At 40.2% G+C, this 26,286-nt stretch overlaps 1 protein-coding gene across 1 annotated transcript; it reads left to right on the top strand.

Annotated features, from left to right (window-relative positions):
* Positions 1-1,322: 1,322 nt before the first annotated feature.
* LOC148877786 (dynein light chain 1, cytoplasmic-like) lies at positions 1,323-2,505 on the top strand. Its single transcript, XM_088970891.1, has 2 exons — positions 1,323-1,758; positions 1,940-2,505. Exons 1-2 carry the CDS (start codon positions 1,498-1,500, stop codon positions 2,108-2,110), a joined length of 432 nt encoding a protein of 143 aa, XP_088827017.1. The 5' UTR covers positions 1,323-1,497; the 3' UTR covers positions 2,111-2,505.
* The last annotated feature ends 23,781 nt before the right edge of the window (positions 2,506-26,286 follow it).

The following is a 26,286-nucleotide window of genomic DNA, read 5'->3' as shown; positions in this document are numbered from 1 at the left end:
AATGAATTCTATCATTAAATCCCATATTTGAACTAAATTTTACACTAATGAATTTTATCATTATTTTCTTTGTTTCAAATAAAGTATGTCATCTATATCCAATTCTTTTAGCAATTAATATAAAATCCATGTTTAAAACCAACCCAAAAATGACATTGTTATTCCATCTTGATGGTGGATATTAATTCAACCATCCAAGTTAAATGGGTTAACCCATGATGTCATAGTTAAAATAATAAAAACTTTTAAATTAGAAATAAATACAAAAATTGCAAAAACTAACAATATTAGAAAAGGGCACATCTCTAATATTTTATATCAATCGTATTAAAGAAAAACACACATCATAAACAATAAATGTTTTTATTAATGTTGGAAATGAAAGGCAAAATTTAAAATCAACCAAAAAAATGAAATTGTGTTCCTATTTGGTGGTGGGTCAACAGTTCAACATTTTCGGTCAAATGTGTCGATCCATGATATCATAATTAAACAATAAAATTTTAAAAATGATAAAAGTACAAAAAAAATTAAAAATACAAAAGTTCACTAGTATTTTATATTAATCATATTAAATACAAATAAGTGTGATAAACAAGAATTGTTTTTACTGATGATGAAAATGAAATACAAAATACAAAGGTGAAGCAAAAATTAAATTGTTTTCCTATCTAGTAGAGGGTCAACAATTAAACCTTTTTGGGGCAACTATGTAACCGTTGATACCATAATTAAATAATAAAAATATAAAATTAGATAAAAACACAAAAAATATGAAAATTGCAAAAAGAAAATTGTAGAAAAACATTTGGGTACATCTCTAATAATATTCATTATATCAAACAAAAAAAATAAGAAATAAAAAAATTTGGTGGTAGGGCAATAGTTCAACCTTTTAGTTCATATGTGTTAACCCTTGATGTCATAATTATAAAATAAAAATTAAAACATAAAATAAATAAATTTTATCAAAAAAAATGTTTAGACATATCTCTAATATCATATATTCATCATATTAAACAAAAATAAGAGTGATAAATAATAATTATTTCATATACAAATATATTAAAAATTATTGAAAGTTTTAATTCACTTACTACATGTAGTAATATACATAAAACTCACTTCGGCCCGAACGATTGAACCCGTGACCTGCGAGCCGGAGGCAAAAAAAGGGTTCGCCCTTTGGGTCGATTTTTTAAAAAAGGTAAAGACTTAAGAGGGACGAAAGAGGAGAAAAGTCCTATGCCATGCCTTTGTCGTGTCCGTGGACCGTAGCAAGGTACTTGTTATATCAGATTACCAGTAAATCTTTCGCCTCTCAATTTCTCCTCCTCCTTTGCATTATTCGTCCCACACACACACCCCAAATACCAGGGTCAAATTTCAAACTTCTCTTTCTCTTTTCTCCCACCAACTCTCTCTACCCAGAACAGATTCCACTTCCATAGCTCTAGAGTCTAGACTCACTACTCACTAGTCTTCTCAATTGTCGCCATGGAGAAGATGCCACAGGTGAAGAAGGAAAATGGTCAGCTTCTTCCTGCTCAGCCTATCCTAGCAGCAGCAGGCGTTTATAGGTCTCCCTTTGCACAGCTGAAGCTGGCCGCCATTGCTATCAGTCTAAATATACGTCTGAGATCCGCCGATATGCCGGCAAACATGCAGGAGCGGGCGTTTCGATACACCAAATCACTCGTCGATGAGGCTCCCAACAGCCGACCCAATCCCACCCACATAGCTCGCGCTCTGAAGAAGGTGAGTTCGTTGCCTCCATCCCTCCCTTCTTTTCCAGTACCAGAAGATGCAGAGTTTTAGGCTTTTAGCTAGGTAGAGATGGTCGACAGTTACCCATGATCGAGCTTACGACTCACTGGCTATTGAGTCGAGGCTAAGCGATTCCGCTAACAGAACGGAAGCTGGGATTTTGTTTTTGCAGGAGTTTGACTCGTCGTACGGCTTGGCGTGGCATTGTGTAGTGGGAACGAGTTTTGGATCGTTCGTGACTCACTCACCTGGGGGATTTGTCTACTTCTCTCATGGCTCGCTCTCCATTCTCCTCTTCAAAACCGAGGTTCGACCTGTCATGGAAATGGCGTCCCCTCATTGATGAAGAAAATAATGGGTCAAGAGAAAACGACTTGTTATTCCTTTGTTGGTATCCAATCCTGCTTTAACTTTTCTCTCTCTTCACTGAGTTCTGTGTTCCTGTTCCAACATTTGATCTTCAGTCTTAAGAATTCTCCTTTCATCCTTGATCCCGACCGTTCAAGAACAATGTTCTCTGGTCAATTTCATCGTTGAGACGAGAGAGAGAGAGAGAGAGAGAGAGAAGAGAATTTTGCGTTTTTTTTTTATGACGATGGGATGTAACGATTCGCTTCATCACTGTGTTCAAGAATCTATAATTCTGTGTTTGTATTTTTCCACACGCAAATCGAACTGCATGCAGCAGGGGCATTCAACCCATGAAGATTTTCATTTGAGAGCGTTTTGTTTTCAAAATTTTGTTTGGCAATAATAATTTCCATCCTGCCAAAAATTTATAGTTTCTTGATTTAGGAGAGAGACTGACGCACTGAGTAGAAGTACGAGTAGCATCGGAAAATGTTCCATCACTCATTGCACTGTTTCGTTGAAGCCTTGAACTTGAAGGAGCTTTTTCTCCCTTTCATCATTTCACGCCATCTCCATCTTTTGTTTTGCAAATTGCAAATTTGGGTGGAGTTATCTGCTCCTTAATTTTCACCACGTATATGCAACACCTTTTGCCACATGGACACTGGTTTGTGGTGCTATTTGGCCTATGGCAGCTGTTGACACTTGGTCTTTCGAATAAAGCAGCCATCTGATGTGAACAGCAATTTTGGTGCAAAGGGTTAGGGATGGTCGAACCGGGTGACCTGATTCAGTTTACCGAATCAGGTATGATATATACTAATTGCGCTCCCTCTTATTGATCTCTTCGTTTGGTAAAAGCATTACTTCCAACTAAGTATTGGGCGTATTTTATCATATCTTTTGGTTTTGATATATCTATTTAGACGTGTTTTGGAATCCTCATTTATTTTAGTAAAAAATACTTATAAAATATCTTCAAAAATCAAATTTTGAAAAAAAAACATTGAACGGTGACTTTTAGTATCGATACATCCTTGCCGATACATAAGGGTGTATCGATACTTTGAACCTTGCTTTCAACATCCTTCACTACTTAAAAAGATCTCAATTTAGTGCCAACAAGCAAGTTAATCAGAGTGGATATAGATATAATATATACTATGACAACACTTTTTTTTTCCTATACACATTTCATTTACAGAGCTGATTTAATTGTGGTCTTTTTGGACATCATGATAGATTAAAATACTTATCAAATGGTCTTATATCTTTTGAAAAAAGACCCTAGAAGTTCATTATAGCCCCGTTTGGAGCATCTTTCCGCATGGTTTATTGGCTATTTACAAGTCCGACGGACTGCGATTTGATCTTTTTCCATTTGATTTGTGGTAGATCTAAATGTCAAAAGATAGCATCCCAAAAAGACACACCTGTTTTGGGTTGATTTCAATATGCTCTAAATGGAGCTTTTCAGTATTTTTCAATTTGTCTTTGCATGGAAAGATACATCTGAACTAAACAATCTTTATATTGTTAAGATCTTAATGCAAAAGCTCATTGTGTCTTTTGACTGTCAAAACTACGAGAAGATATTCCCAAAAAGATTTACCAAACAGCCCATCTTTTGACTATCTAATCTATTGGAAGATTTTCCTATAAAAGAGCTTTTTCCAAACTGGCTCAAATATATTGAGCCATGAACCTGGTATCGCCTTGAGTCCTCACCAAGGTTGGGTGAATTTGTATGTGTGTGTGGTGGGGGGGTGGTATTGGATTTGGAGGATAGATTAATCCATGTGATCCACCAAATCCATCCATTATGGATTAAACATGGGTTAATATCGAGGTGTTGAAGTCATATAATGTTGGTATTCATGTATAACCAATGTATGTCATTGAAAACTGAAAAGGAAATAGAGGTACAAGAGACCATAATCCAATAGCTTAGGCTTGTGGGTTTTAAAAGGTGTCCATGTCTTGTGTGTAAGTCCTGATGTACCTATTGAAGGGATAGGATATCCATCACATGGACATCCAAAGAATATGGAATAGGGGGCGAATTTCAAAAATTTATCCCATCTTTGCAGGGAATCGAATTCCCTATTTTAAAAAAACTTACTTTTCAATGATCAATCTTGAACCATTAACCAAACCAAATCTGAGCCAAAAGGAGTAAGAGGAAGGATGTACTTGATACAGAAAAACAGTATCTCCCAATGGAGGTGTTCACGCCCAAGGAATGATCCAAAATCTGCTCCTACTGAAGATGACGCAGTGCAGGGTGGAGCAGAATCAGCAGTGTTCTTCCAAAAGAACTTGACCCTTCACAAGAATCAACAGGATGGCTTGTGAATACAGCTCCAATCAATCTTTTCCCCAAAAGAATGGTATCAAGATCAAATGTTGATTACTCTTGTAGAAAGTAGGAGATCAAACTGCTAGAGGCAACGACTGTAGGAAGGAGGCGGCAAGAGAGTATTCGCAGGGTACAAAATTCTCTCTTCTTGTGAATTCAGTTATGAAGACAAGAATATGTTGGTTGCATGTCAAAAGGTTGCCGCCCCCTCCTAATCCCATTATGAGTTACTGATCCAAATCATATTTGGATTAAAAATCCCTTTAAGTGATAAGGGATAACCCTTATCTTATCTGTAGATCAGATCAGACATCTCCTAATCTAATTATAAGGCTTCCAGATCTAAATCTTATTTAGATATTGGACTCTCTAAGTGGATAGGGTCTGGGCCCAATCCTATCAGCTGATCCATCTCAGAATTCGCCCCTTTTTAATTGATTGATCAAACCAGCCCAATTCGAAATGGGCTTAAGGCCCATTTAAAGTTATGTATTCACTTAGCCTTCCAAGCTGTTGCCCAATTGGGCTTTCTTGTATGGCATGGGACCCAAACATTGATCTACACATTAGCCACATAGGTTCGGCCTAGCCTTTGTTACAAGGCCTGGCCGAATACACTGTTATAAACAGTACACCTCTTGAAACCCATCTCATGGGCTCTATGGGCCCAACACTTACCCTAAGTGGTCCCTGGGCCAAACCACATTGTAACACCGAGGGACTATGGGCAGATGCAAAATTAGCCCATTAGGTATTATCTTCAATTGTCTTACACTTAACCTCTCAGCTCATAATGATCATATACTACTCGACAAGAGAGGACCTCTCCCTCGACTACAAGGAATAGTGTTGCACTCTCTGCTTATATGGATCCCGGGAATTAAAACCTTATGCAAATCATTTTGAAACCATAATATATCATATAAAATATATTTTACAAAACAAATCTCAACGATTGAAATCGGTTGTCGGTACTCTTGGTTTCCATCAGTGAGAGTGCATCCCCGATCATTACCTTTGTCCGACAAAGGGGCTGATCCTGTCACTATGATCACCCACTCAGATGAATTCTCAGACTGTCCCAACATACCCAGGTTTTGACCCTTGCTAAGGATCTCACTGAATGGTATATCAAAGATAACCCAATCCGACACCTAGTGCAGTATCATAATCAAGTCAAGGGGTTGGGTGTACCTTTCTAGTTTTGCCCATCAATCTCCAAGGTCCAGGGCAATACTGAAAATCTGGTTCAGTTCATAGATTCAATTAATCCTACACTGTATGTGCCTAGGGTCTCACCCTGGAAGTCGAGACAGGCCACCCCAACCGACTTGGTGGCACCATAGTGTCAGCTTTGTCAGGGTAGGTCTTCCTAGACCGACGCACTGGCTGTGAATATTCTAAACTAACATGAATCTCGTTAAGTTTTCAGTTTAAGGGTATTACACAGAAACATACCAAGGGAACATGAATCAAATGTGCACTTTTATTCATTTACAATAAACTCATAAAGTACATCATCTTGATTGAAGCTGAGGGCATACAAAACTATCTAATAGCTCCCACTTTCACTTAGGTCCAATTAGATACTAGCCGGAGTCCCATGCTTTCCACATGTTTCTCAAACACTTTCTGTGATAGTGGCTTCGTCAATGGGTCTGCTACATTTTCTGCTGGCGCTACCTTCTGAATCAGGACGTCCCCTCTACCAACAATCTCTCGTAGTATGTGGTACTTCCTCTCGATGTGCTTCAACTTCGAGTGGGCTCGTGGCTCCTTAGCCTGAGCAATGGCTCCATTATTGCCACACAACAATGGGATGGGTGATGTGCTGGACGGAACTACTCCCAACTCATGAACAAACTTTTTCATCCACACGGCTTCTTTGGCAGACTCACTTGCGGCAATGTACTCGACCTCGGTCATGGAGTTTGTAGTACCCCTATTTGCTGCTTTTCCAGCAAATAGCACATGATCCTATCGTGAAAACATATCCAGATGTAGACTTTCTATCATCTGGATCCGATTGGAAATCGACATTTGTATACCCTTGGATCTGTAGTGAGCTACCATCGAATACTAGACAAAACTCTTTTATCCTTTGAAGGTACTTAAGTATGTTTTTCACAGCAGTCCAGTGCTCCTGCCCTGGGTTGGCCTGAAATCTGCTTACTACACTCACTGCTTGAGCAATGTCAGGACGAATGCACAACATGGCATACATGATGCTTCCTACGGAAGAGGAATAGGGAACGTCTTCATTGCCATCGATCTCCTCAAAAGTCTTCGGAGACATCTTCTTGGAGAGAGTGACTCTGTGGCTGAAAGGAACATTTCCTTTCTTGGAGTTCTCCATGTTGTATCTTTTGACTATTTTGTCAATGTAAGCAGATTGGGATAATCCTATTATTCGCTTCGATTTATCTCTATAGAGTCGAAGACCCAGTATATAGAAGGCTTCTCCAAGATCTTTCATGGAGAATTGCTGTGAAAGCCATACTTTCACCATAGTTAACATTCCTACATCATTCTCAATGAGTAGAATGTCATCTACATACAAAACCAAAAAGGTAACTGTTAGACAGTCTTGTATGCCCTTAGCTTCAATCGGATTTGATGTACTTTTGTTATTTAGTGGAAATAAATTAAAGTGCATGTTTAATTCATGTTGTTTGGTATAATTCTGTGTAAAAGACCCTAAAACTGGACACTTATAGAAACTTGTGTTAGTTTTAAATGTTCACAGCCATTGGATAAGTCTGGGGAGATTTATCCTGCCAAGGCTGATACTGGTGTGCCACCAAGTGTTGGGATGGCTTGTTTCGGCCATCAAGGTAAAACCCAAGGCATATGCAGTATGGGATTGCTTGAACCCTTGAACCGGACCAGATTTTCAGTATTGCCCTAGACCTTGGAGACAGATGGGCAAAACTGGAAAGTTACACCTGACCCCTAGACTCGATTATGACACATCAATAGGTGTCGGATCGGGCTGTCTTTGATGTATCAATCAGTGAGATCCTTAGTGAGGGTCAAAACCTGGACATGCTGGGGCAGTCTGAGAATTCATCTGAGTGAGTGGTCATACTGACAGGATCAGCCCCTTTATTGGACAATGTTAATGATCGGTAATGCACTCTCTCTTGAATTAATTCTTGAATTGAAAATCAGTTTTGGACCTTTTCGGACTAGATTGGACCAAAATTGTTTGGACCGAATCTGAGATTCGAAGGGGGCTATTTTTCAGTCCATATTTCTCACACTGATTATTCCAAATCTGATGTTCAATTACAGGGATTAATTCGGCCCACCTGTAAAGCCTAGTTTTAAAGGGTTAAAACTGCAAAAGCCCATTGTTGTGAGAAAAGCTGTATGGGCCGAACTGCTAACTGCAATTCAGCCCATACACCTAGTAAACATTAATTGTTAATGCTTTAAGTTTTAAATGGGCCATTCGATGGGCTTTACAACAGTTAATTGATTGGATCAATTCTTCCTTTACATGTGATGTTTGGATGTATGATGTGCTGCGACCATGGGCCATAAGCACTTGGCCCATGTTAACTCGTTAGTGGCTCTTGCGCACACCATGGCTGAATGCACATCATTGCCATGGTGTCCCTTAAGGTCATTGGATGACCCATCTCTACTTGGTGGGCCCCACAACCCTGAAAAGGGATGTGTACGGAACCCCTAGCCGATTGAGGCCCACCAGAAATCTGGCTTTATGAAAGCCAGTGGGAGCCACTTTGGTTTGACCTAAATTAGAACTAGGGTGTAATTTTGTTCCCTCCAAGCAAATATGAGTGTGTGTGATAGGGAGATCCATTTGATGGACTCTCTAAAGGCCTTCCGTCATTAGCACAATGATGGGTCCATCAGTAATGAGGAAACGCACCATAAAATTGGGCTATCCATTTGCTGTTGGATCTGTTAGAGTGTTTCATTAGATGATAGGGACGTCATAGACCGATGTGGGAGGGGCTTCACCAGAAAATGGGAACTCTCTCACGGTACCTTGGCGTAACCTGAATATGATGGGTGTGTACTCACTGGACAGAAAGGTTTACCTGAAAACGGCTCTGAACCTTGTCTGACAGAGGCCAAAGGGAAACTCATCTGATGAGTGGATATGATCCGTCACAGAAAGGTGGTGGGGTTATGCAGCTGAAACAGTTGGCTTCACGCACCCTATGTGATTTTCCACATTTCTAGAGACATTCCGTCATCTCCGTCACTGAGAAGGGAGGGAAAATCTCAGAGATGAATAAATGGGAATGGAACATAGATTAAAAGCCATATCTATGTAGGTAACATGAATCAAACTAAGGTTGTGGACTAACGTTATTGCTGTTTTATCAGAAAATGGCAAACGGTCAATTTGCAAAGCTTCTAGATGATAACAAACTTAAGGGCCCAAACTATGCTGACTGGTACGGAAATCTTATGTTTGTCCTAACTTCTGAAAAGTTAGATAAGGTAGTGAAAAATCCTGCCCCGGAACGTCCGGGTGATAGGGTTTCTGAGGCCCATATGAGGGACTACCAAGATTGGGAGGATAAGAACTCCCTAGCCCGCTGCTTTGTCATTGCCTCATTAGACAACTCAATACAGAGGCAGTTCGATCAGATTGAACTAGCCAAGGACATATTCGACAGTCTAAGAACAATGTATGAAGAGCAGAACCGTTCTACTCAACAGAAGGTCCTGAAATTGTTCATGACCGCGCAGATGTCCAAGGGGCAGAAAGTTCATAACCATTATCTTCGAATGATGGGATGCATTAATGAACTTGAAGCTCTTGGATCCGGGCTAGATCTTAGCACGCAAGTGGATGCCATCCTGAATTCTTTGCCCTCTTCCTTCAATGCATTCACTATGAACTACAATATGAATAAGTTGAATGTCAGCATCCAGGAACTCAGCAATATGTTGCAGAGGGCCGAGGATCTTTTAAAAAAGGATGACCCTGTGGTTATGCTTGCTAAAGCTAACAGATCGGGCAAGAAAAAGAGAAAGGCAAAGAAGCCCCAGAAGAAAGCTACCAAACCCAAGAAGCAGAAGAAGAACAAAGCATCGGATGTCTGTCACTTCTGCAAACAGATCGGCCACTGGAAGAGGAACTGTCCTGCCTACCTGGAATCTAAGAAAGGTAACATCGAAACTTGTGTCATAGAAACTAATATGTTAGTTACTTCTGTGTCCTGGTGTGTTGACTCTGGGGCTTCAACTCATGCGTGTAACTCGCTGCAGGGGTTCAAGGTTAGCAGAAGATTGAGTCATGGCGAGGTGACACTATTCTTGGGAACGACTACAAGTGTTGCAGCTACGGCGATAGGAACCATAGAATTAGTTTTTAGAGAAGAAGTTCTTGTACTTAAAGATTGTCTTTATGTACAGAACTTGAGAAGAAATTTAAATTATGTTTCTAAACTGTGTGCTGATGGATATACTGTTTATTTTATTAATATGATTACTGTTAAACGGAATAACAAATTCATCGCATGTGGGGAACTGGAGAATGGTCTCTATATTCTACATTCTTCTTTGGAAACTAACCTAACTGAAACTATGTCGGTCAAAAATCCCAAGAAAAGGAATCGTGATACAATTAATCCCACGTGCCTCTGGCATTACCGACTTGGCCATATCGGTATTGACCGAATCACAAGACTGGTAAAGGATGGTCGTTTGGATTTTCTAACCGTAGAAAATCTTCCCACTTGTGAGCCTTGCCTTCAAGGTAAGATGACTAAGCGGCCATTTGACGGTAAGCCTGAAAGATCTGGAGGCACACTTGATCTAATACATACTGATGTATGTGGTCCCCTGAGTGTTAAGACACGGAATCAACACGTGTACTTCATCACCTTTTCAGATGATTTTTCACGATATGGTTACATGTACCTAATGAGACACAAATCTAAATCCTTTGAAAAGTTCATAAAGTTCAGATAGGAAGTCGAGAAACAGTTAGGGAGAGAAGTTAAGGCCCTTCGATCGGATCGAGGTGGCGAGTATCTCTCTGACGAATTCAGGGACTACTTAAAGGACAATGGGATAGTGTCACAACTAGCTCCTCCTACTACACCACAACTCAACGGTGTTTCAGAGAGGAGGAATAGGACCTTGCTGGACATGGTTCGGTCACTTCTCATACGCTCAAAATTACCCACATCCTTTTGGGGATATGCATTAGAGATGGCTATCTACGTGCTGAATCAGGTTCCAACCAAATCAGCTCCAAAAACTCCATATGAACTATGGACCGGAAGGAAGCCAAGTGTAAGACACTTGAAGATTTGGGGTTGTCCTGCACACGTTAGAAGAACAAGTGCAGACAAGATGGAAACCAAAACTAGTCGTTGCCTATTTATAGGCTACCCAAAGGATTCAGTGGGTTATCTATTCTATGACCCAAGTGAGCAGAAAGTGTTCTGCAGTCGAAACGCCCAATTCTTAGAATCTGAATACATCATGGACACTCACCGTCAGGAAATAGTTCTTGATGATGAGAGCTCAGGAGCAGTGGGAAATGTCCCACAAGTTCCAGGTAGTGACCAACCTAGAAGGTCCACCTGGGTATCCAGACCACCAGTCCGATATGGTTATGACCAGGATACCTACCTAGTGGAAGCCTTGACTAGTGAAGAGGATCCCGTGACTTACGCGGAAACTATGTTAGACATAGATTCCCAGAAGTGGGTGGAGGCCATGAGAGCTGAGATGGACTGAATGGAGACCAATGGAGTCTGGACTCTAATGGATCCGTCCTCCGGGGTAAAAGCAATTGGTTGCAAATGGATCTACAAGAGGAAGAAGGGCCCCAATGGCAGGATTGAGACCTACAAAACTCGTTGGTGGCGAAAGGGTATACTCAGAAAGAAGGCATCGATTATGAGGAAACCTTTTCGCCCGTGGCCACACTTAAATCCATTAGGATCCTGTTAGCTGTAGCAGCATACCATAACTACAAGATTTGGCAAATGGATGTCAAAACCGCGTTCCTGAATGGAGATCTTAGTGAAGATATCTACATGCAGCAGCCGTAAGGCTTTATTGCTGCTAGTCAGGAACACATGGTATGTAAACTCAACAGATTCATATATGGACTTAAGCAGGCTTCTAGGAGTTAGAACATCCATTTTGATTCTGCTGTCAAAATGTTTGACTTTGAGCAAAATCCGGATGAGCCTTGTGTTTACAGGAAGTCCAGTGGGGATAAGATTACTTTTTTAGTATTGTACGTGGACGATATCCTACTCATTGGGAATGATGTAGGATTGTTGACTTCGGTCAAGGTATGGATGTCACGGCAGTTCTCCATGAAAGATCTTGGAGAAGCTTCATACATACTAGGTCTTCAACTCTATAGAGATAGATCGAAGCGGATAATTGGATTATCCCAGGCTGCTTACATTGACAAAATTGTCAAAAGGTACAGCATGGAAAACTCCAAGAAAGGAAATGTTCCTTTCAGACATGGAGTAACTCTCTCCAAGAATATGTCTCCCAAAACTTCTGAGGAGATTGAGAGCATGAGAGACGTTCCCTATGCCTCAGCCGTAGGGAGCATCATGTATGCCATGTTGTACAATCGCCCGGACATAGCTCAGGCGGTGAGTGTGGTAAGCAGATTCCAGGCTAACCCAGGGCAGGAGCATTGGACTGCTGTGAAAACATACTTAAATACCTTCGGAGGACAAAAGAGTTTTGTCTGGTATTCGATGGTAGTTCACTACAAGTTCTGGGGTATACCAATGCCGATTTCCAGTCGGATCCAGATGATAGAAAGTCTACATCCGGGTATGTTTTCACGATAGGATCGTGTGCTGTTTGCTGGAAAAGCAACAAACAAGGGTCCACTGCAGGCTCCACAACCGAGGCCGAGTACATTGCCGCAAGTGAAGCTGCCAAGGAAGTCGTGTGGATGAAGAAATTCATACACGAAATTGGGAGTGATTCCGTCCAGCACATCACCCATCCCATTGTTGTGTGACAACAATGGAGCGATCGCCCAGGCTAAAGAGCCTCGGGCCCACTCGAAGTCAAAGCACATCGAGAGGAAGTACCATGTACTGCAGGAGATCGTTGGTAGAGGGGACGTCCTAATTCCGAAGGTAGCATCAACGGATAATGTGGCAGACCCATTGACTAAGCCACTGACACAGAAGGTGTTTGAGAAACACGTGGAAAGTATGGGACTCTGGCTTGTACCAGATTGGACTTAAGTGCAAGTGGGAGCTGTTAGACAGTCTTGTATGCCCTTAGCTTCAATCGGATTTGATGTACTTTTGTTATTTAGTGGAAATAAATTAAAGTGCATGTTTCATTCATGTTGTTTGGTATAATTTTGTGTAAGACCCTAAAACTGGACACTTATAGAAACTTGTGTTAGTTTTAAATGTTCACAGCCATTGGATAAGTTTGGGGAGATTTATCCTACCAATGCTGATACTGGTGTGCCAACATGCAGTATGGGATTGCTTGAACCCTTTAACCGGACTAGATTTCCAATATTGCCCTAGACCTTGGAGACAGATGGGCAAAACTGAAAAGTTACACCTGACCCCTAGACTCGATTATGACACATCAATAGGTGTCGAATCGGGATGTCTTTGATGTGTCAATCAATGAGATCCTTAGTGGGAGTCAAAACCTGGACATGTTGGGGCAGTCTGAGAATTCATCTGAGTGAGTGGTCATAGTGACAGGATCAACCCCTTTGTCGGACAATGGTAATGATCAGTAATGCACTTTCTCTGATGGAAACCAAACTGCCGGCAGTTGATTTCAATCGTTGAAATTCTGTTTTGCAAAATAATATATATATATATATATATATATATATATATATATATATATATTGTATATGTATATGTACGGTTTCAAAAGATTTGCAAAAGGTTTTAATTCCCGGGATCCATGTGAGTAGAGAGTGCGGCACTATTCCTTGCAGCCAAGAGAGGGGTCTTCTCTTGTCTGGCAATGCTTGATCATTAAGGGCTGAGAGGTTAAGTGTCAGACCATTTAGGATAATACCTGATGGGCTAATCTTGCACCTGCCCACAATCCCTAGGGTTTTATAAGATGGCTTGGCCCAGGGACCACTTAATGTAAGTGTTGGGCTCATAGGGTCCATGTGATGGGCTCAAGGGGGTCACTGAGTCTTTCAGTGAATTCAGTTGGGCCTTGTAATAAAGGCTGGGCCGAACCCATGTGGCTGGTGTGTAGATCCATGCTTGGGTCCCACGCCATACAAAGAAGCCCAACTGGGCAGCAGGTTGGAAACTAGTTAAACACTGAACACTTAATGGGCCAAAAGCCCATTTCGAACTGGGCTGATATGATCACCAGTTCATAGGGTGAATCTGAGATTAGTGTTAGTAAAAGGATTGGGTCTTTGACCTTATCCACTCTAAGAGACCAAATTCAAATTAGATTTGAATCTAGTAACCTCCTGATAACATCAGGAGTTAACTAACTTGATCTACAGATAGGATTAAAATTAACCTCTATCCAAATACTGATTTGGATTGGGATAACTCCCAAAATATTGGGAGGTTTCTTAATCAAGAAGAAAGAGGAGAACACCCTAGCAGAAATATCAGATTTCGAACTAGGGGGTTTGAGTAAGCAAGAAACACATCCTGCAATCTGAGATTTGATCTCTCACAGACTCTAGAGAGAAGAGACAATTCTACCCTCTTCGTCCCTGGACTTCTCCTCCTTCAGCCGCCGCCACTACCTATTGGAAGATTGGATCTTTGCAGCAACAGGAAGTCAAGAAAGCAGTTCATGACAATAGTCTTGCAAAAAAGACACTAGGATTCGGGGTTCAAGGTTTCCAGAGGGTTCTTGTGAAGAATCCAGTGTGTAGGACACACCCTGCTGGTTCCGTTCCATCCACAGTTGTGTCATCTTCAGCAGGAGCGGATCTTGGTTACTTCTTTGGGCGTGAACACCAACTTTGGGAGATATTATTTCTCTGGATCAGGTATAATCCTTCATGTTTCCTTTTGGTTCAGATCTGGTTTGTTTATGGTTCAAATAGGATCCTTGAATAATGTATTCTAAATTTAGGGAATATGATTCCCAGTTGGAAGAAGGTAGAAATTTTTTTTTGAAATTCACCCCCCATTCCACACCTTTCTTGGCGTTCACTAGATGGATCCTACCATTCTTTCAGTAACCTTATCTCCACTGTACTTCCTGTAGACACAGGGTTCATCTGGATTTTGTTCAAAGTCAAACGATTTGACAGCAGAGTCAAAACGGATGTTTCAACTTCTAGAAACTTGCTTAAGTCCATAAATGGATCTATTAAGTTAACATACCATGTTTTCCTGACCTGCATCAATGAAGCCTTGCGGCTGCTGCATATAGATATCTTCAGTAAGATCTCCATTCAGGAATGCAGTTTTGACATCCATCTGCCAAATCTCATAATCATGGTATGCTGCTACAACTAGCAGGATCCTAATGGATTTAAGCATGGCCACAGGCGAAAAGGTTTCCTTATAATTATGCCCTCTTTCTAAGTGTACCCTTTCGCCACCAGATGAGCTTTGAAGGTCTCAACCCTACCATCGGGGCCCTTCTTCCTCTTGTAAATCCATTTGCAACTGATTGCTTTTACCCCGGAGGGTGGATCTACTAGAGTCCAGATTCCATTGGTCTCCATTGAGTCCATCTCTGCTCTCATGGCCTCCACCCACTTCTTGGAATCTATGTCCAACATAGCTTCCGCGTAAGTCACGGGATCCTCCTCACTAGTCAAGGTTTCCACTAGGTAACTATCCTGGTCATAACCATAACGGACTGGTGGCCTGGATACCCGAGTGGATCTTCTAGGTTGGTCACTACCTGGAACTTGTGGGACATCTCCCACTGCTCCTGAGCTCTCCTCATCAAGAACAACTTTCTAACGATGGGTGTCTAGGATGAATTTGGTTTCCAAGAATTGTGCATTTCGATTGCAAAACACTTTCTGCTCACTTGGGTCATAGAATAGGTAACCTACAGAGCCTTTTAGGTCGCCTACAAATAGGCAATGTCTGGTCTTGGATTCCAACTTATCTGCACTCGTTTTTTAACGTGTGTTGGACAACCCTAAATCTTCAAGTGCCTGACACTTGGTTTATTTCCGGTCCAAAGTTCATATCGAGTGTTCGGAACTGATTTTGTTGAAACCCGATTCAGTACGTAAATCGCAGTCTCTAATGCGTAACCCCAAAAGGATGTGGGTAACTCTGAGTGTATGAGAAGCGACCTGACCATATCCAATAAGGTCCTATTCCTCCTCTCTAAAACACTATTAAGTTATGGTGTAGCAAGAGGAGCTAATTGTGATACTATCCCATTGTCCTTTAAGTAGTCCCTAAATTCGTCAGAGAGATACTCGCCACCTCAATCTAATCAAAGGGCTTCACTTTCTCTCCCTAACTGTTTCTTGATCTCTTGTCTAAACTCTTTAAACTTTTCAAAGGATTCAGACTTGTGTCTCATTAGGTATACGTAACCATATCGTGAAAAATCATCTGGGAAGGTGATGAAATACACGTGTTGATTCTATGTCCTAACACTCAGGGGACCACATACATCAATATGTATTAGGTCAAGTGTGCCTGTACATCTTTCAGGCTTACCGTTAAATGGCTGTTTCGTCATCTTGCCTTTAGGCAAGGCTCACAGATAGGAAGATCTTCTACAATTAGAAAATCCAAAGGACCATCCTTTACCAACCTTGTGATTCGATCAACACCAATGTGGCCAAGTCGGTAATGCCACAGACACGTGGGATTAACTATATCACAGGCTCTCTTCTTGGGGATTTCAGCCGACATAGTTTCGATTATGTTAGTTTCTAGAGAAAGATGTAGAACATAGAGACTGTTCTCCAGTTCCCCGTATGCGATGAATCTGTTATTTCTTTTAATAGTAATCGTATTACTAAAGAAGACAGAATAACCATCTGCACACAGTTTTGAGATAGAAATCAAATTTGTCCTTAAATTTTGTACATAAAAACAATCTTTTAGTATAATTGTTCCTTCTCTAAACAGTAATTCCACTATTCCTAAGGCCGCGGTTGCAACAGTTGCAGTAGTCCCCAAGTAGAGTGTGACTTCTCCTTCACTCAGCCTTCTGCTTACCTTGAACCCCTGCAGTGAGTTACACGCATGAGTTGAAGCCTCGGAGTCAATACACCAGGACGCAGAAGCTACCAATAAATTGGTTTCTATAACACAAGTTTCGAAATTACCTTTCTTGGATTCCAGGTAGGTAGGACAGTTCATTTTCCAATGGCTGGTCTTCTTGCAGAAGTGACAGACATCCGATACTTTGTCTTTCTTCTGCTTCTTACCCTTAGTGGCTTTCTTCTGAGGCTTCTTTGCCTTCCTCTTTCTCTTGCCTGTCTTGCTAGTTTCAACAATCATAGTTACAGGCCCATCCTTTCTAATCAGTTTTTCAGCTCTTTGCAACATATTGTTGAGCTCTTTCAAACTGACATTCAGCTTGTTCATATTATAGTTCATAATGAACAGATTAAAGGAAGGAGGCAAAGAATTAAGGATAGCATCTATCTGGGTCGCAAGGTCCAGCCTAGATCCAAGAGCCTCCAGTTCGTTGATGTATCCCATCATCCAAAGACAATGGTCGTGAACTTGTTGGCCCTTAGTCATTTGTGCGGTCATGAACTGTTTCAAGATCTTTTGTCGAGTAGAATGATTCTGCTCTTCATACATCGTCCTGAGACTATCCAATATGCCATTGGAAAATTTGATCTGATCGAATTGCCTCTGTATTGGGTTGTCCAAGGAGGCAATGATGTAACACCGAACAAGGGAGTTTTTCTCCTCCCATTCCTGATAGTCTCTCCTTCGGGCCTCAGAAGCCTTATCGCCCGGACGCTCCGGGGCAGGATTCTTTGCCACTTTGTCTAGCTTTTCAGAAGCTAGGACTAGCATAAGGTTCCTGTACCAGTCAACATAGTTTGGGCCCTTAAGCTTGTTGCCGTCAAGAAGCTTTGCAAAAGATCCATTTGCCATTTTCTAATAAAAGAGCAAACATCAATCCACAACCTAATTTGATTCATGTTCATTACTTATATATGAATTTTAATCTACGATCCATTTCCATTTATTCATCTCTAAGATTTCCCTCCTTTCTCAGTGACGGAGACTACGGGTTGTCTCTAGAAATGTGGAAAATCACATAGGGTGCATGGATCCAACTGTTTTAGCTGCATAATCCCACAACCTTTCTGTGAAGGATCATATCCACTCATCATATGAGTTTTCCCTTTGGCCTCTATCAGACAAGGTTCAGAGCCATTTTTAGGTAAACCTTTCTATCTAGTGTGTGCTTACCCATCATATTCGTGAACGCCAAGGTACCATGAGAGAGTTCCCATTTTCTGGTGAAGCCCCTCCCACATCGGTCTATGACGCCCCTATCATCTCATGAAACACTCAAACAAGCCCATCAGCAAATGGATAGCCCATTTTCTGGTGCGTTTCCTCATTACTGAATGACCTATCCTCATGCTAATGATGGAAGGCTTTTAGAGAGTTCATCATATGAATCCCCCTATCACTTGCACTTATATTAGCTATAGAGAACATTTATTATGCCCTATTTTGATTTAGGTCAAACCAAAGTGGCTCCCACTGACTTTTATAAAATCATATTTTAGTGGGCCTTAATCGGCTAGGGTTCCGCACATAACCTCTTGATGAGGTGTGGGGCCCACCACTAAGGGAGGTCATCTAATGACCAAAAGGGACACCATGGCAATGATGTGCATTCAGCCATGGTGTGCACAAGAACCACTGTCGATTGAGCATGGGCCAAGCACTTATGGCCCATGTACACAACACATCACACATCCATACATCTCATGTAGGGATAAACTGATCCAATCAATTAATCGTCTATAAGGCCCATTGGAAGCCCATTTTAAATTCATAATATTAGCCATTAATATTATCTAGGTATATGGGCTGAATAAGGGTTACCTATTTCGGCCCATATAGCTTTAACCTTTGAAGTGCTTTTGGTAGTTTTAACTATTTAAAACTAGGCTTTTACAGGTTGGGCCAAATTAACCATTTAATTAAATATCAATCCCTAGGCCCATTAGTGGAAAAATTAGGGCTAACTTTCAGCCTTGATTAAACTCTAGATTTGGTCCAAACAGTTTGAACCAATCTTGGTTCGAATGGGTTTAGGGTTTGATCTTTAATTAAATCTTTAATTCAAGAAAATAATCTAAAATTAAATACTGACAAAAGAAAATCAAGAGTCAGTCAAACAGGGCTGTTCACACAATCCACCCTGCAAAACAGAGGTCAGATCATAGTTTGCAGTTTCATAAACTACAAATCACAGATTGTATTTCTCCCATCTGCGAAATCTTCTTCTCCGCGAAATCTCCCTTTTTGCGCTGCCATCTTCGATTCAAAAATAAAATAAATAGAAACCCTATTTCTATTAATAATTACATCAAATCGAATACCTATACATTCAGTCTAAAAAAAAATTATTTATAGACCAAATGTAATGAATAAATCAAGAAAATGCAAATCTTGCAGGTTCCCTATGCAAACCAAGAACTCGATCTCCTCTTGTACGAACAACCCATAAATCAAGAAAATCACAAAGAACAGTTCTAAATAATAATCAGATTTGAATAAAATTAATTTCAGATTATTCACCCATTAATTTTGGAAACAAATTTCTCAAAACCCATATCTACGCAAATCGGGTAGAACGCCTTCTGCCCATTTGTGCAGGTTCAGATCTGAAACAAATTGGTCCAAGATTTGAACCATGGCTTTGATACCATTGAAGGGATAGGATATCCATCACAAGGATGCACAAAGAATGTGGAATAAGGGGGGGCAAATTTCAAAAATTTCTCCCATCTTTGTAGGGAATCGAATTCCCTATTTTAGAAAAACATATTTTTCAATGATCAATCTTGAACCATTAACCAATCCAGATCTGAACCAAAAGGAGTACAAGGGAGGATGTACCTGATATAGAGAAACAGTATCTCCCAATGGAGGTGTTCACGCCCAAGGAAGGATCCAAAATCTGCTCCCACTGAAAATGGCGCAGTGAAGGGTGGAGCAGAATCAACAGTGTTCTTCTAAAAGAACTTGAGCCTTCGCAAGAATCAATAGGATGGCTTGTGAATACAGCTCTAATCAATCTTTTCCCCAAAAGATTGATATCAAGATCAAATCTTGATTACTCCTGTAGAGAGTAGGAGATCGAACTGCTGGAGGCGTCGACTGCAGGAAGGAGGCGGCAAGAGAGTATTCGCAGGGTGCAAAATTTTCTCTTCTTGTGATTTCAGTTCTTAAGACAAGAATGTGTTGGTTGCATGTCAAAAGGTTGTCATCCTCTCCTTCTTTTATAGACTTAAAAGGAATCAGTTTCTAATGCCATTAGGAGTTACTGATCCAAATCATATTTGGATTAGAAATCCCTTTAAGTGATAAGGGATAACCCTTATCTTATCTACAGATCAGATCAGACATCTCCTAATATAATTAGGAGGCTTCCAGATCTAAATCTTATTTAGATCTTGGACTCTCTAAGTGGATAGGGTTTGGGCCCAATCCTATCATCTGATCCATCTCAGAATTCGCCCCTTTTTAATTGACTGGTCAAACCAGCCCAGTTCGAAATGGGCTTAAGGCCCATTTAAGGTTATATATTCACTTAGCCTTCCAAACTACTGCCCAGTTGGGCTTTCTTGTATGGCATGAGACCCAAACATTGATCTATACATCAGCCACATGGGTTCGGCCTAACCTTTGTTACAAGGCCTAGCCGAATACACTGTTATGGACAGTGCACCCTCTGAAACCCATCTCATGGGCTCTATGGGCCCAACACTTACTCTAAGTGGTCTCTGGGCCAAGCCACCTTGTAACACTCAGGGACTGTGGGCAAATGCAAGATTAGCCCATTAGGTATTATCCTCAATGGTCTTACACTTAACCTCTCAGCCCATAATGATCATACATAGCCCAACAAGAGAGGACCTCTCCCTCGGCTATAAGGAATAGCGTTGCACTCTCTGCTTATATAGATCCCGGGAATCAAAACCTTATGCAAATCATTTTGAAACCATAATATATATACTTTTATATCTCATATAAAATATATTTTGCAAAACAAATCTCAACGATTGAAATCGGCTGCCGGCAGTCTTGGTTTTCATCAGTGAGAGTGCATCCCCGATCATTACCTTTGTTTGACAAAGGGGTTGATCCTGCCACTATGATCACCCACTCAGATGAATTCTCAGACTGTCCCAACATACCCAGGTTTTGACCCTTGCTAAGGATCTCACTGAATGGTATATCAAAGACAACCCAATCCGACACCTAGTGCAGTATCATAATCGAGTCTAGGGGTCGGGTGTAATTTTCTAGTTTTGCCCATCAATCTCCAAGGTCCAGGGCAATACTGGAAATCTAGTCCAGTTCATAGATTCAATTAATCCTATACTGTATGTGCCTAGGGTCTCACCCTGGCAGTTGAGACAGGCCACCCCAACCGACTTGGTGGCACCACAGTGTCAGCCTTGTCAGGGTAGGTCTCCCCAGACCGACCCACTGGCTGTGAACATTTTAAACTAACACGAATCTCGTTAAGTGTCCAGTTTAAGGGTATTGCACAGAAACATACCAAGGGAACATGAATCAAATTTGCACTTTTTTTCATTTACAATAAATTCATAAAGTACATCATCTTGATTGAAGCTAAGGGCATACAAAACTGTCTAACACCTATTTGTCACAAGTAAAAGTTGAGGATGTAGCGCAACCCCAAAAATAAAGCAATACAGATATAAGACAGAGAGAAAAGGAAGACAAGATAAATTGAACTTCAAACCGTCCGAAGTAGAAGAAAGAGCCTCCTGCTTGATTAACCTCACGATAATTGTACCTTTTGTTTTTCTTTACAATGTCACATACATAACTCGAGTTAATCTCATAAATTGTTTACTGATTTTTTTTAACTAATTCTTGTTTGATACTCTATGACCTCATAAGTTACAAATCTACAATCTATGAATCTGAATTTCACAGTTTTTTCGGAGTATATTTTCATATTGAGCTCATCTTTTGTTTCATTTCTTTCTCTAACATGCCTTTAATCCCTTCGTGCTGAATCAATGTTCAGATATTAGAAAGGGAAAATTTTGTACTTTGGTTTGATTGACAATTTGGTCTCCCAAACTTTTAAATGCATCAATTCAGTACCAAAACTTTTAAAATGTGACAACCCAGTGCCTACCATTAACTAGTCCGTTAATCAGCCGTTGAGTGACATTTGAAAAGACACAAATTCCCTTCGAGTACCATTTAATTCTTTTTATCAACCATCCAAATGTTGGCAAAAAATAAACACTCCCAAATCCTAGCTTCTTCTATTAAAAAAAGTTGGCGATTATTTAGAAGAAGCTAGAATTTGGGACTATCCATTTTTTGTTAATGTTTGGATGGTTGATAAAGAGAATTGGATGACACTTGAAGGGCATTTGTTTCTTTTCAAATGTTACTTAACAACAAGTACCGGATTGTCACATTTTGAAAGTTTGGGTACTGGATTGTCACATTTGAAAATTCAGGTGTTAAATTGTTGCATTTTAAAGTTTGAGACCAAATCTTCACTCAAGCCAAAGTACAGGGTACTGATCGGGAATTTACCCTATTAGAAATAACTTGTCTATCTCCATTGTTGTTAAACTGGGATTAGACATAAAACCATTTTGGTCACTGGATTTTGGTAAACAATTGACCGTTCACTTTGACTGTTCAAATTCATTTAAATAAAAATATAAAATAATAAATAATTCTACTAAAGTCTTACACTCTTACCATTGGTTATAACTTATAATTGATACTAAAGCATGCACTTGTCTTGGATCATTAAGGGGGTGTTCTTTTTTCGGATTTTGAGAGGGGGAAAAGTTGGTCAATGGAATTTTGGTTCCTATTGACCAAGAATCTCATGTTCATTTTTCAGATTTTTGTGGGGACCAGGGAAAGTTTATTTTCCTGGGTACCACTTACCCGGGTAAGTGATACCCATCTCTTAGGTGGGTAAATAACTTTCCCACCTAGAGGGAAAATTGTCAATACTTAAATGGGACAAAAATGCCCTTTTTAGTAATGGATTTTTATGGCTAAAATGATAATTGCCTTATTTATATGAGAAATAAAAGAACATGGGTAAATGCCCTTACCTAAGTAAGTGGGAAGGTACTGCATTTACCCGGGTAAGTAACTTACCGAAAAGCGCACGGGGCCTAAGAGTACATTTGGGAGAGCTTCAGCTTTGATTATTCCCATGATCAAATGAAAGCGTATTGAGGATTTTAGGGTTTTTCACCAAACATATCTTCTTGGTTTCTCATGTAAGGTCTACCTTGTAAAGTTAGAAGCTGTTAATTGAAAGCTCTCCCAAACAGGCACTAAGTCAAAAATCAAAATTTGTAGGGGGACAGACTAAACATGCTTTTAGTGTCGGTTCCCAATTTTGATGGTCCATCTACTAGTCTAATCCCATGCTGACAACGGTGATCCGGATATGCCTAAGTAAAGGTCTATTTACGTGTTTTTCAGGGTCACCATCTAATGGATTGCATGTACCCATCGGATTCGAATTGGATATCCGATAATACATTGAAATTCAAATTTGAATCATGTTTTTAAAAATCCGATGAATTTTTAACTGATTCGAATCATTCAGATTTTTTTAATGGATCAGATCAGATATACCCTTTCCGAATCCAATCCGATTTGTTCTGCTGGACAACCTTTTCTGTAATTTGGTGCCATCGGTATCTTCTTTAGATATTTTCAGTGCAATAATACAACTAGAAACCCCTTTCCCTAACCATCGTGCCTAGTAATTAAGTTTTCTCTAATAATTTTTCATAGTTTTATTTAGTGATGGAGTCAATTGGGTTACTGCACTAGTACAGTATACAGCAGTGTTTTTGAATTGGACGGTTGGATCGTTTAACCCGGGATCCGTTCAGGTGGTCAGTAATCCACTGATCCGAGTGGTCAAAATATCGATTTATTCAATGGTTTTAGTCATTTTTATTTTAATTATTTTTTATTTTTGATTTTTTAAGTTGGAATTGACCGTCCATTCAAACTATAGAGTCAAACCATAAACCTGAAAACCAGTGGCCAAAATAGTTCTTGTTAGAAAAATAGTAAAAAAGATAGAATGGAATTTATCGATAATCGTTTTCTAAATAGGAACTTGCAGGAGTGTGATGTTGCAGAATTGCAAAATTGAGAAGTTGCAGAGAGGAGGGCTGAGTTGTGCCACTTGGTCCCTCTCCTTAAAATCACATTTATCCCCTATGGTGCATCTGAGTGATTGCAAATCGGTCACCAAGATAAAGCAATCATAGACCATTGGTAGGCGTTCACTTGCTTATTAGTAATCTGCGAACCACAGAAAATGATGCTCAATTTGACAGAGAAGACAGTGAAGAAAAGACTGTCGAAAATGTAAAATGGTGTGTAGACTGGGCCAATCAACACTCCTTTTATAGACTGCTCTCAGACCAGATAGAGGTGTCCATTCAGACATGTGCCTCTTCAGAACAGTGCTCCTGTTCAAAGAGACTTGAAAAGGAAAAGACACGAACAGAAAAAAAAAACACCATTAAAAAAGTAAATTTGAATTTTAAAATCAAATGGTTAAATCGGTCAAAAGAGAAAATGTCCGGTGTAGCACGCATATACGTTCCCACACCTGCACCCTGACATGGCTCGGACCGGCCCATGTGAAGAGAGTGAATCAAGTTCACCTGTAAGATATGAGAAGCTTATGTATGATTGAAGAGTGATTCCACTAGTGTTCTGTTCCATGATCCGTTTTCATCTATTAAATCTGCGATTTTGAGTTGGTCTTTGGTCCGATCATCTACTGCTGCTCCTGTAGGTGTGCCTCCTGCCAGTATGGGTGGCCAGGGATCATGGAAAACATAAACCTCTTGGCCATTCTTTGGCAGCCATGCAATTTCTGCCTTGATTTTTCCCCTTAGCTTCAGAATTTGCTTCCACCAGAAAGATGCATCCCCTTTGGTCTTGGCCTGCCAAACACTTTTTTTTTATTGTAGTATTTTGCTTGAATGAACGGGCCCACAATGAGGATCTCTCCCTAGGGAGCCTCCAAAGTTGCTTTGCAAAACGGGCTAAGATCATCTCTTTCAATTTCCAGATCCCAAGTCCTCTCCACACTCTCTTTTGGCCTTGTAACTTTGTCGCATGCTACCTGGCCGACTTTTGGGCTCGAGTGTTATGAGCCCAAATAAACTGTCTTGTAGATTTTTCGATCTCAGTGATATGCTGTTGTGGCAAGATCAGCGTGCTCATTTGATATTACTGAGTGAATTAGGGTGACTCGTCCTGCTTGAGATAGGAGTCGAGCTTTCCAGTTTTCAGTCTAGACTTGACTCTTGCCTCGATTTCTTGACAAACTTCCTGTTTCTTAGTACTTGTCACTTTGGACTCGTATGTTTCATTCCTAAGATGTGTTGGAAAATGGGGTCATTATAACTTTGGATGAGAAGTTCTGAGGTACGTCTGAAGACACTCTTTTTAGAACGTTATTTGCCCCCACTCAATTTCATAGAATTTGCTATTGGGTTATAGGCAAATCTGTTCCTAAGATATAATAGAGTTTTGAGCGAGAATATGCAACCAGCAAAGTTGAAGAGTCTCTGAAGAAGCCTTCTGTGAGACTGTAGCAGGTTGTACTGAGAGAGAGAGAGAGAGAGAGAGAGAGAGAGAGAGAGAGAGTGGATTTCAAAAAATGTGTGTTTTTGAAATCTGATTCATGCTCCTTAAATAGTTTATGAAAATGTATGAAGAAAAGGTAGGTGGCTCATAGAAGGCACCTTGAACAGTCACAATTTCAAACATTGTGACTGTTTAAAAAGTAGTTAACAGTTAATGACTGTTAACTTTGAATTATGCCTCTTGATCACACCTGATCGAATTGTGACCGTTGATCATCAACGGTCAGCATCGCACCAAAATCAAAACCGCCCTTCGCGAGCCATGCGTATACACACAAAGTGCGCCTCATTGCACCGCACATACGTGTATGCACGCATGTTGCACGGTATCAAACCCCCATACTCTCATCTACTATTTCTAAGGAATGTAAATCAGCTCCTATTAAAGTACTCAAAATAAAACTTATAATTTTACAATCAAATGTATATGTGCAATTTCTCATGTAATTGACTAACCAAACCCATTAAATTTAATCTCTTATTTAATTAAAATTCAACAAGATGTGCCTTAGACATCTTTGATGCCGTCAAAGCACATTTGTACTAAAGATTATGCTTAACTTCTTAGTTCACTTCTTAATTTGACCATTCTTCAAATTTATGGAGGATGTCCAGCAATCTTCTAGATGATTTGCTTCATCTCGGCGGAAGATGAAACAATCATCCGAAAAAAAAAACAGGTGAGAGATTGTAAGTGGTTTTTGGCAATACAAATTGCTTGAAGAGAGCGGCATGCAGTATAAAAATTAACCTTTAAAATGCACAAATTAGAAGGTCAGGGTCATGGAGCACGATTAATAAATAGTTGTCTTGGGAGGATATTATTATATTTGGTATTGATTGGCTTTTGTCATCCTCTACGTCACTGAAAGCGGAAGGTGGAGTAATGAAAGAATCAAGAAGACTCGCCTTGATATTATACTCGTGAAATCTATCTGTCACATGTGAACATGAT

The sequence above is a fragment of the Nelumbo lutea genome, chromosome 1, assembly GCF_056320005.1.
Source record: "Nelumbo lutea isolate HS-2025 chromosome 1, American lotus-T2T, whole genome shotgun sequence".
Taxonomy (NCBI): Eukaryota; Viridiplantae; Streptophyta; class Magnoliopsida; order Proteales; family Nelumbonaceae; genus Nelumbo; species Nelumbo lutea.
This window is presented reverse-complemented; position numbering and strand designations above follow the sequence as displayed.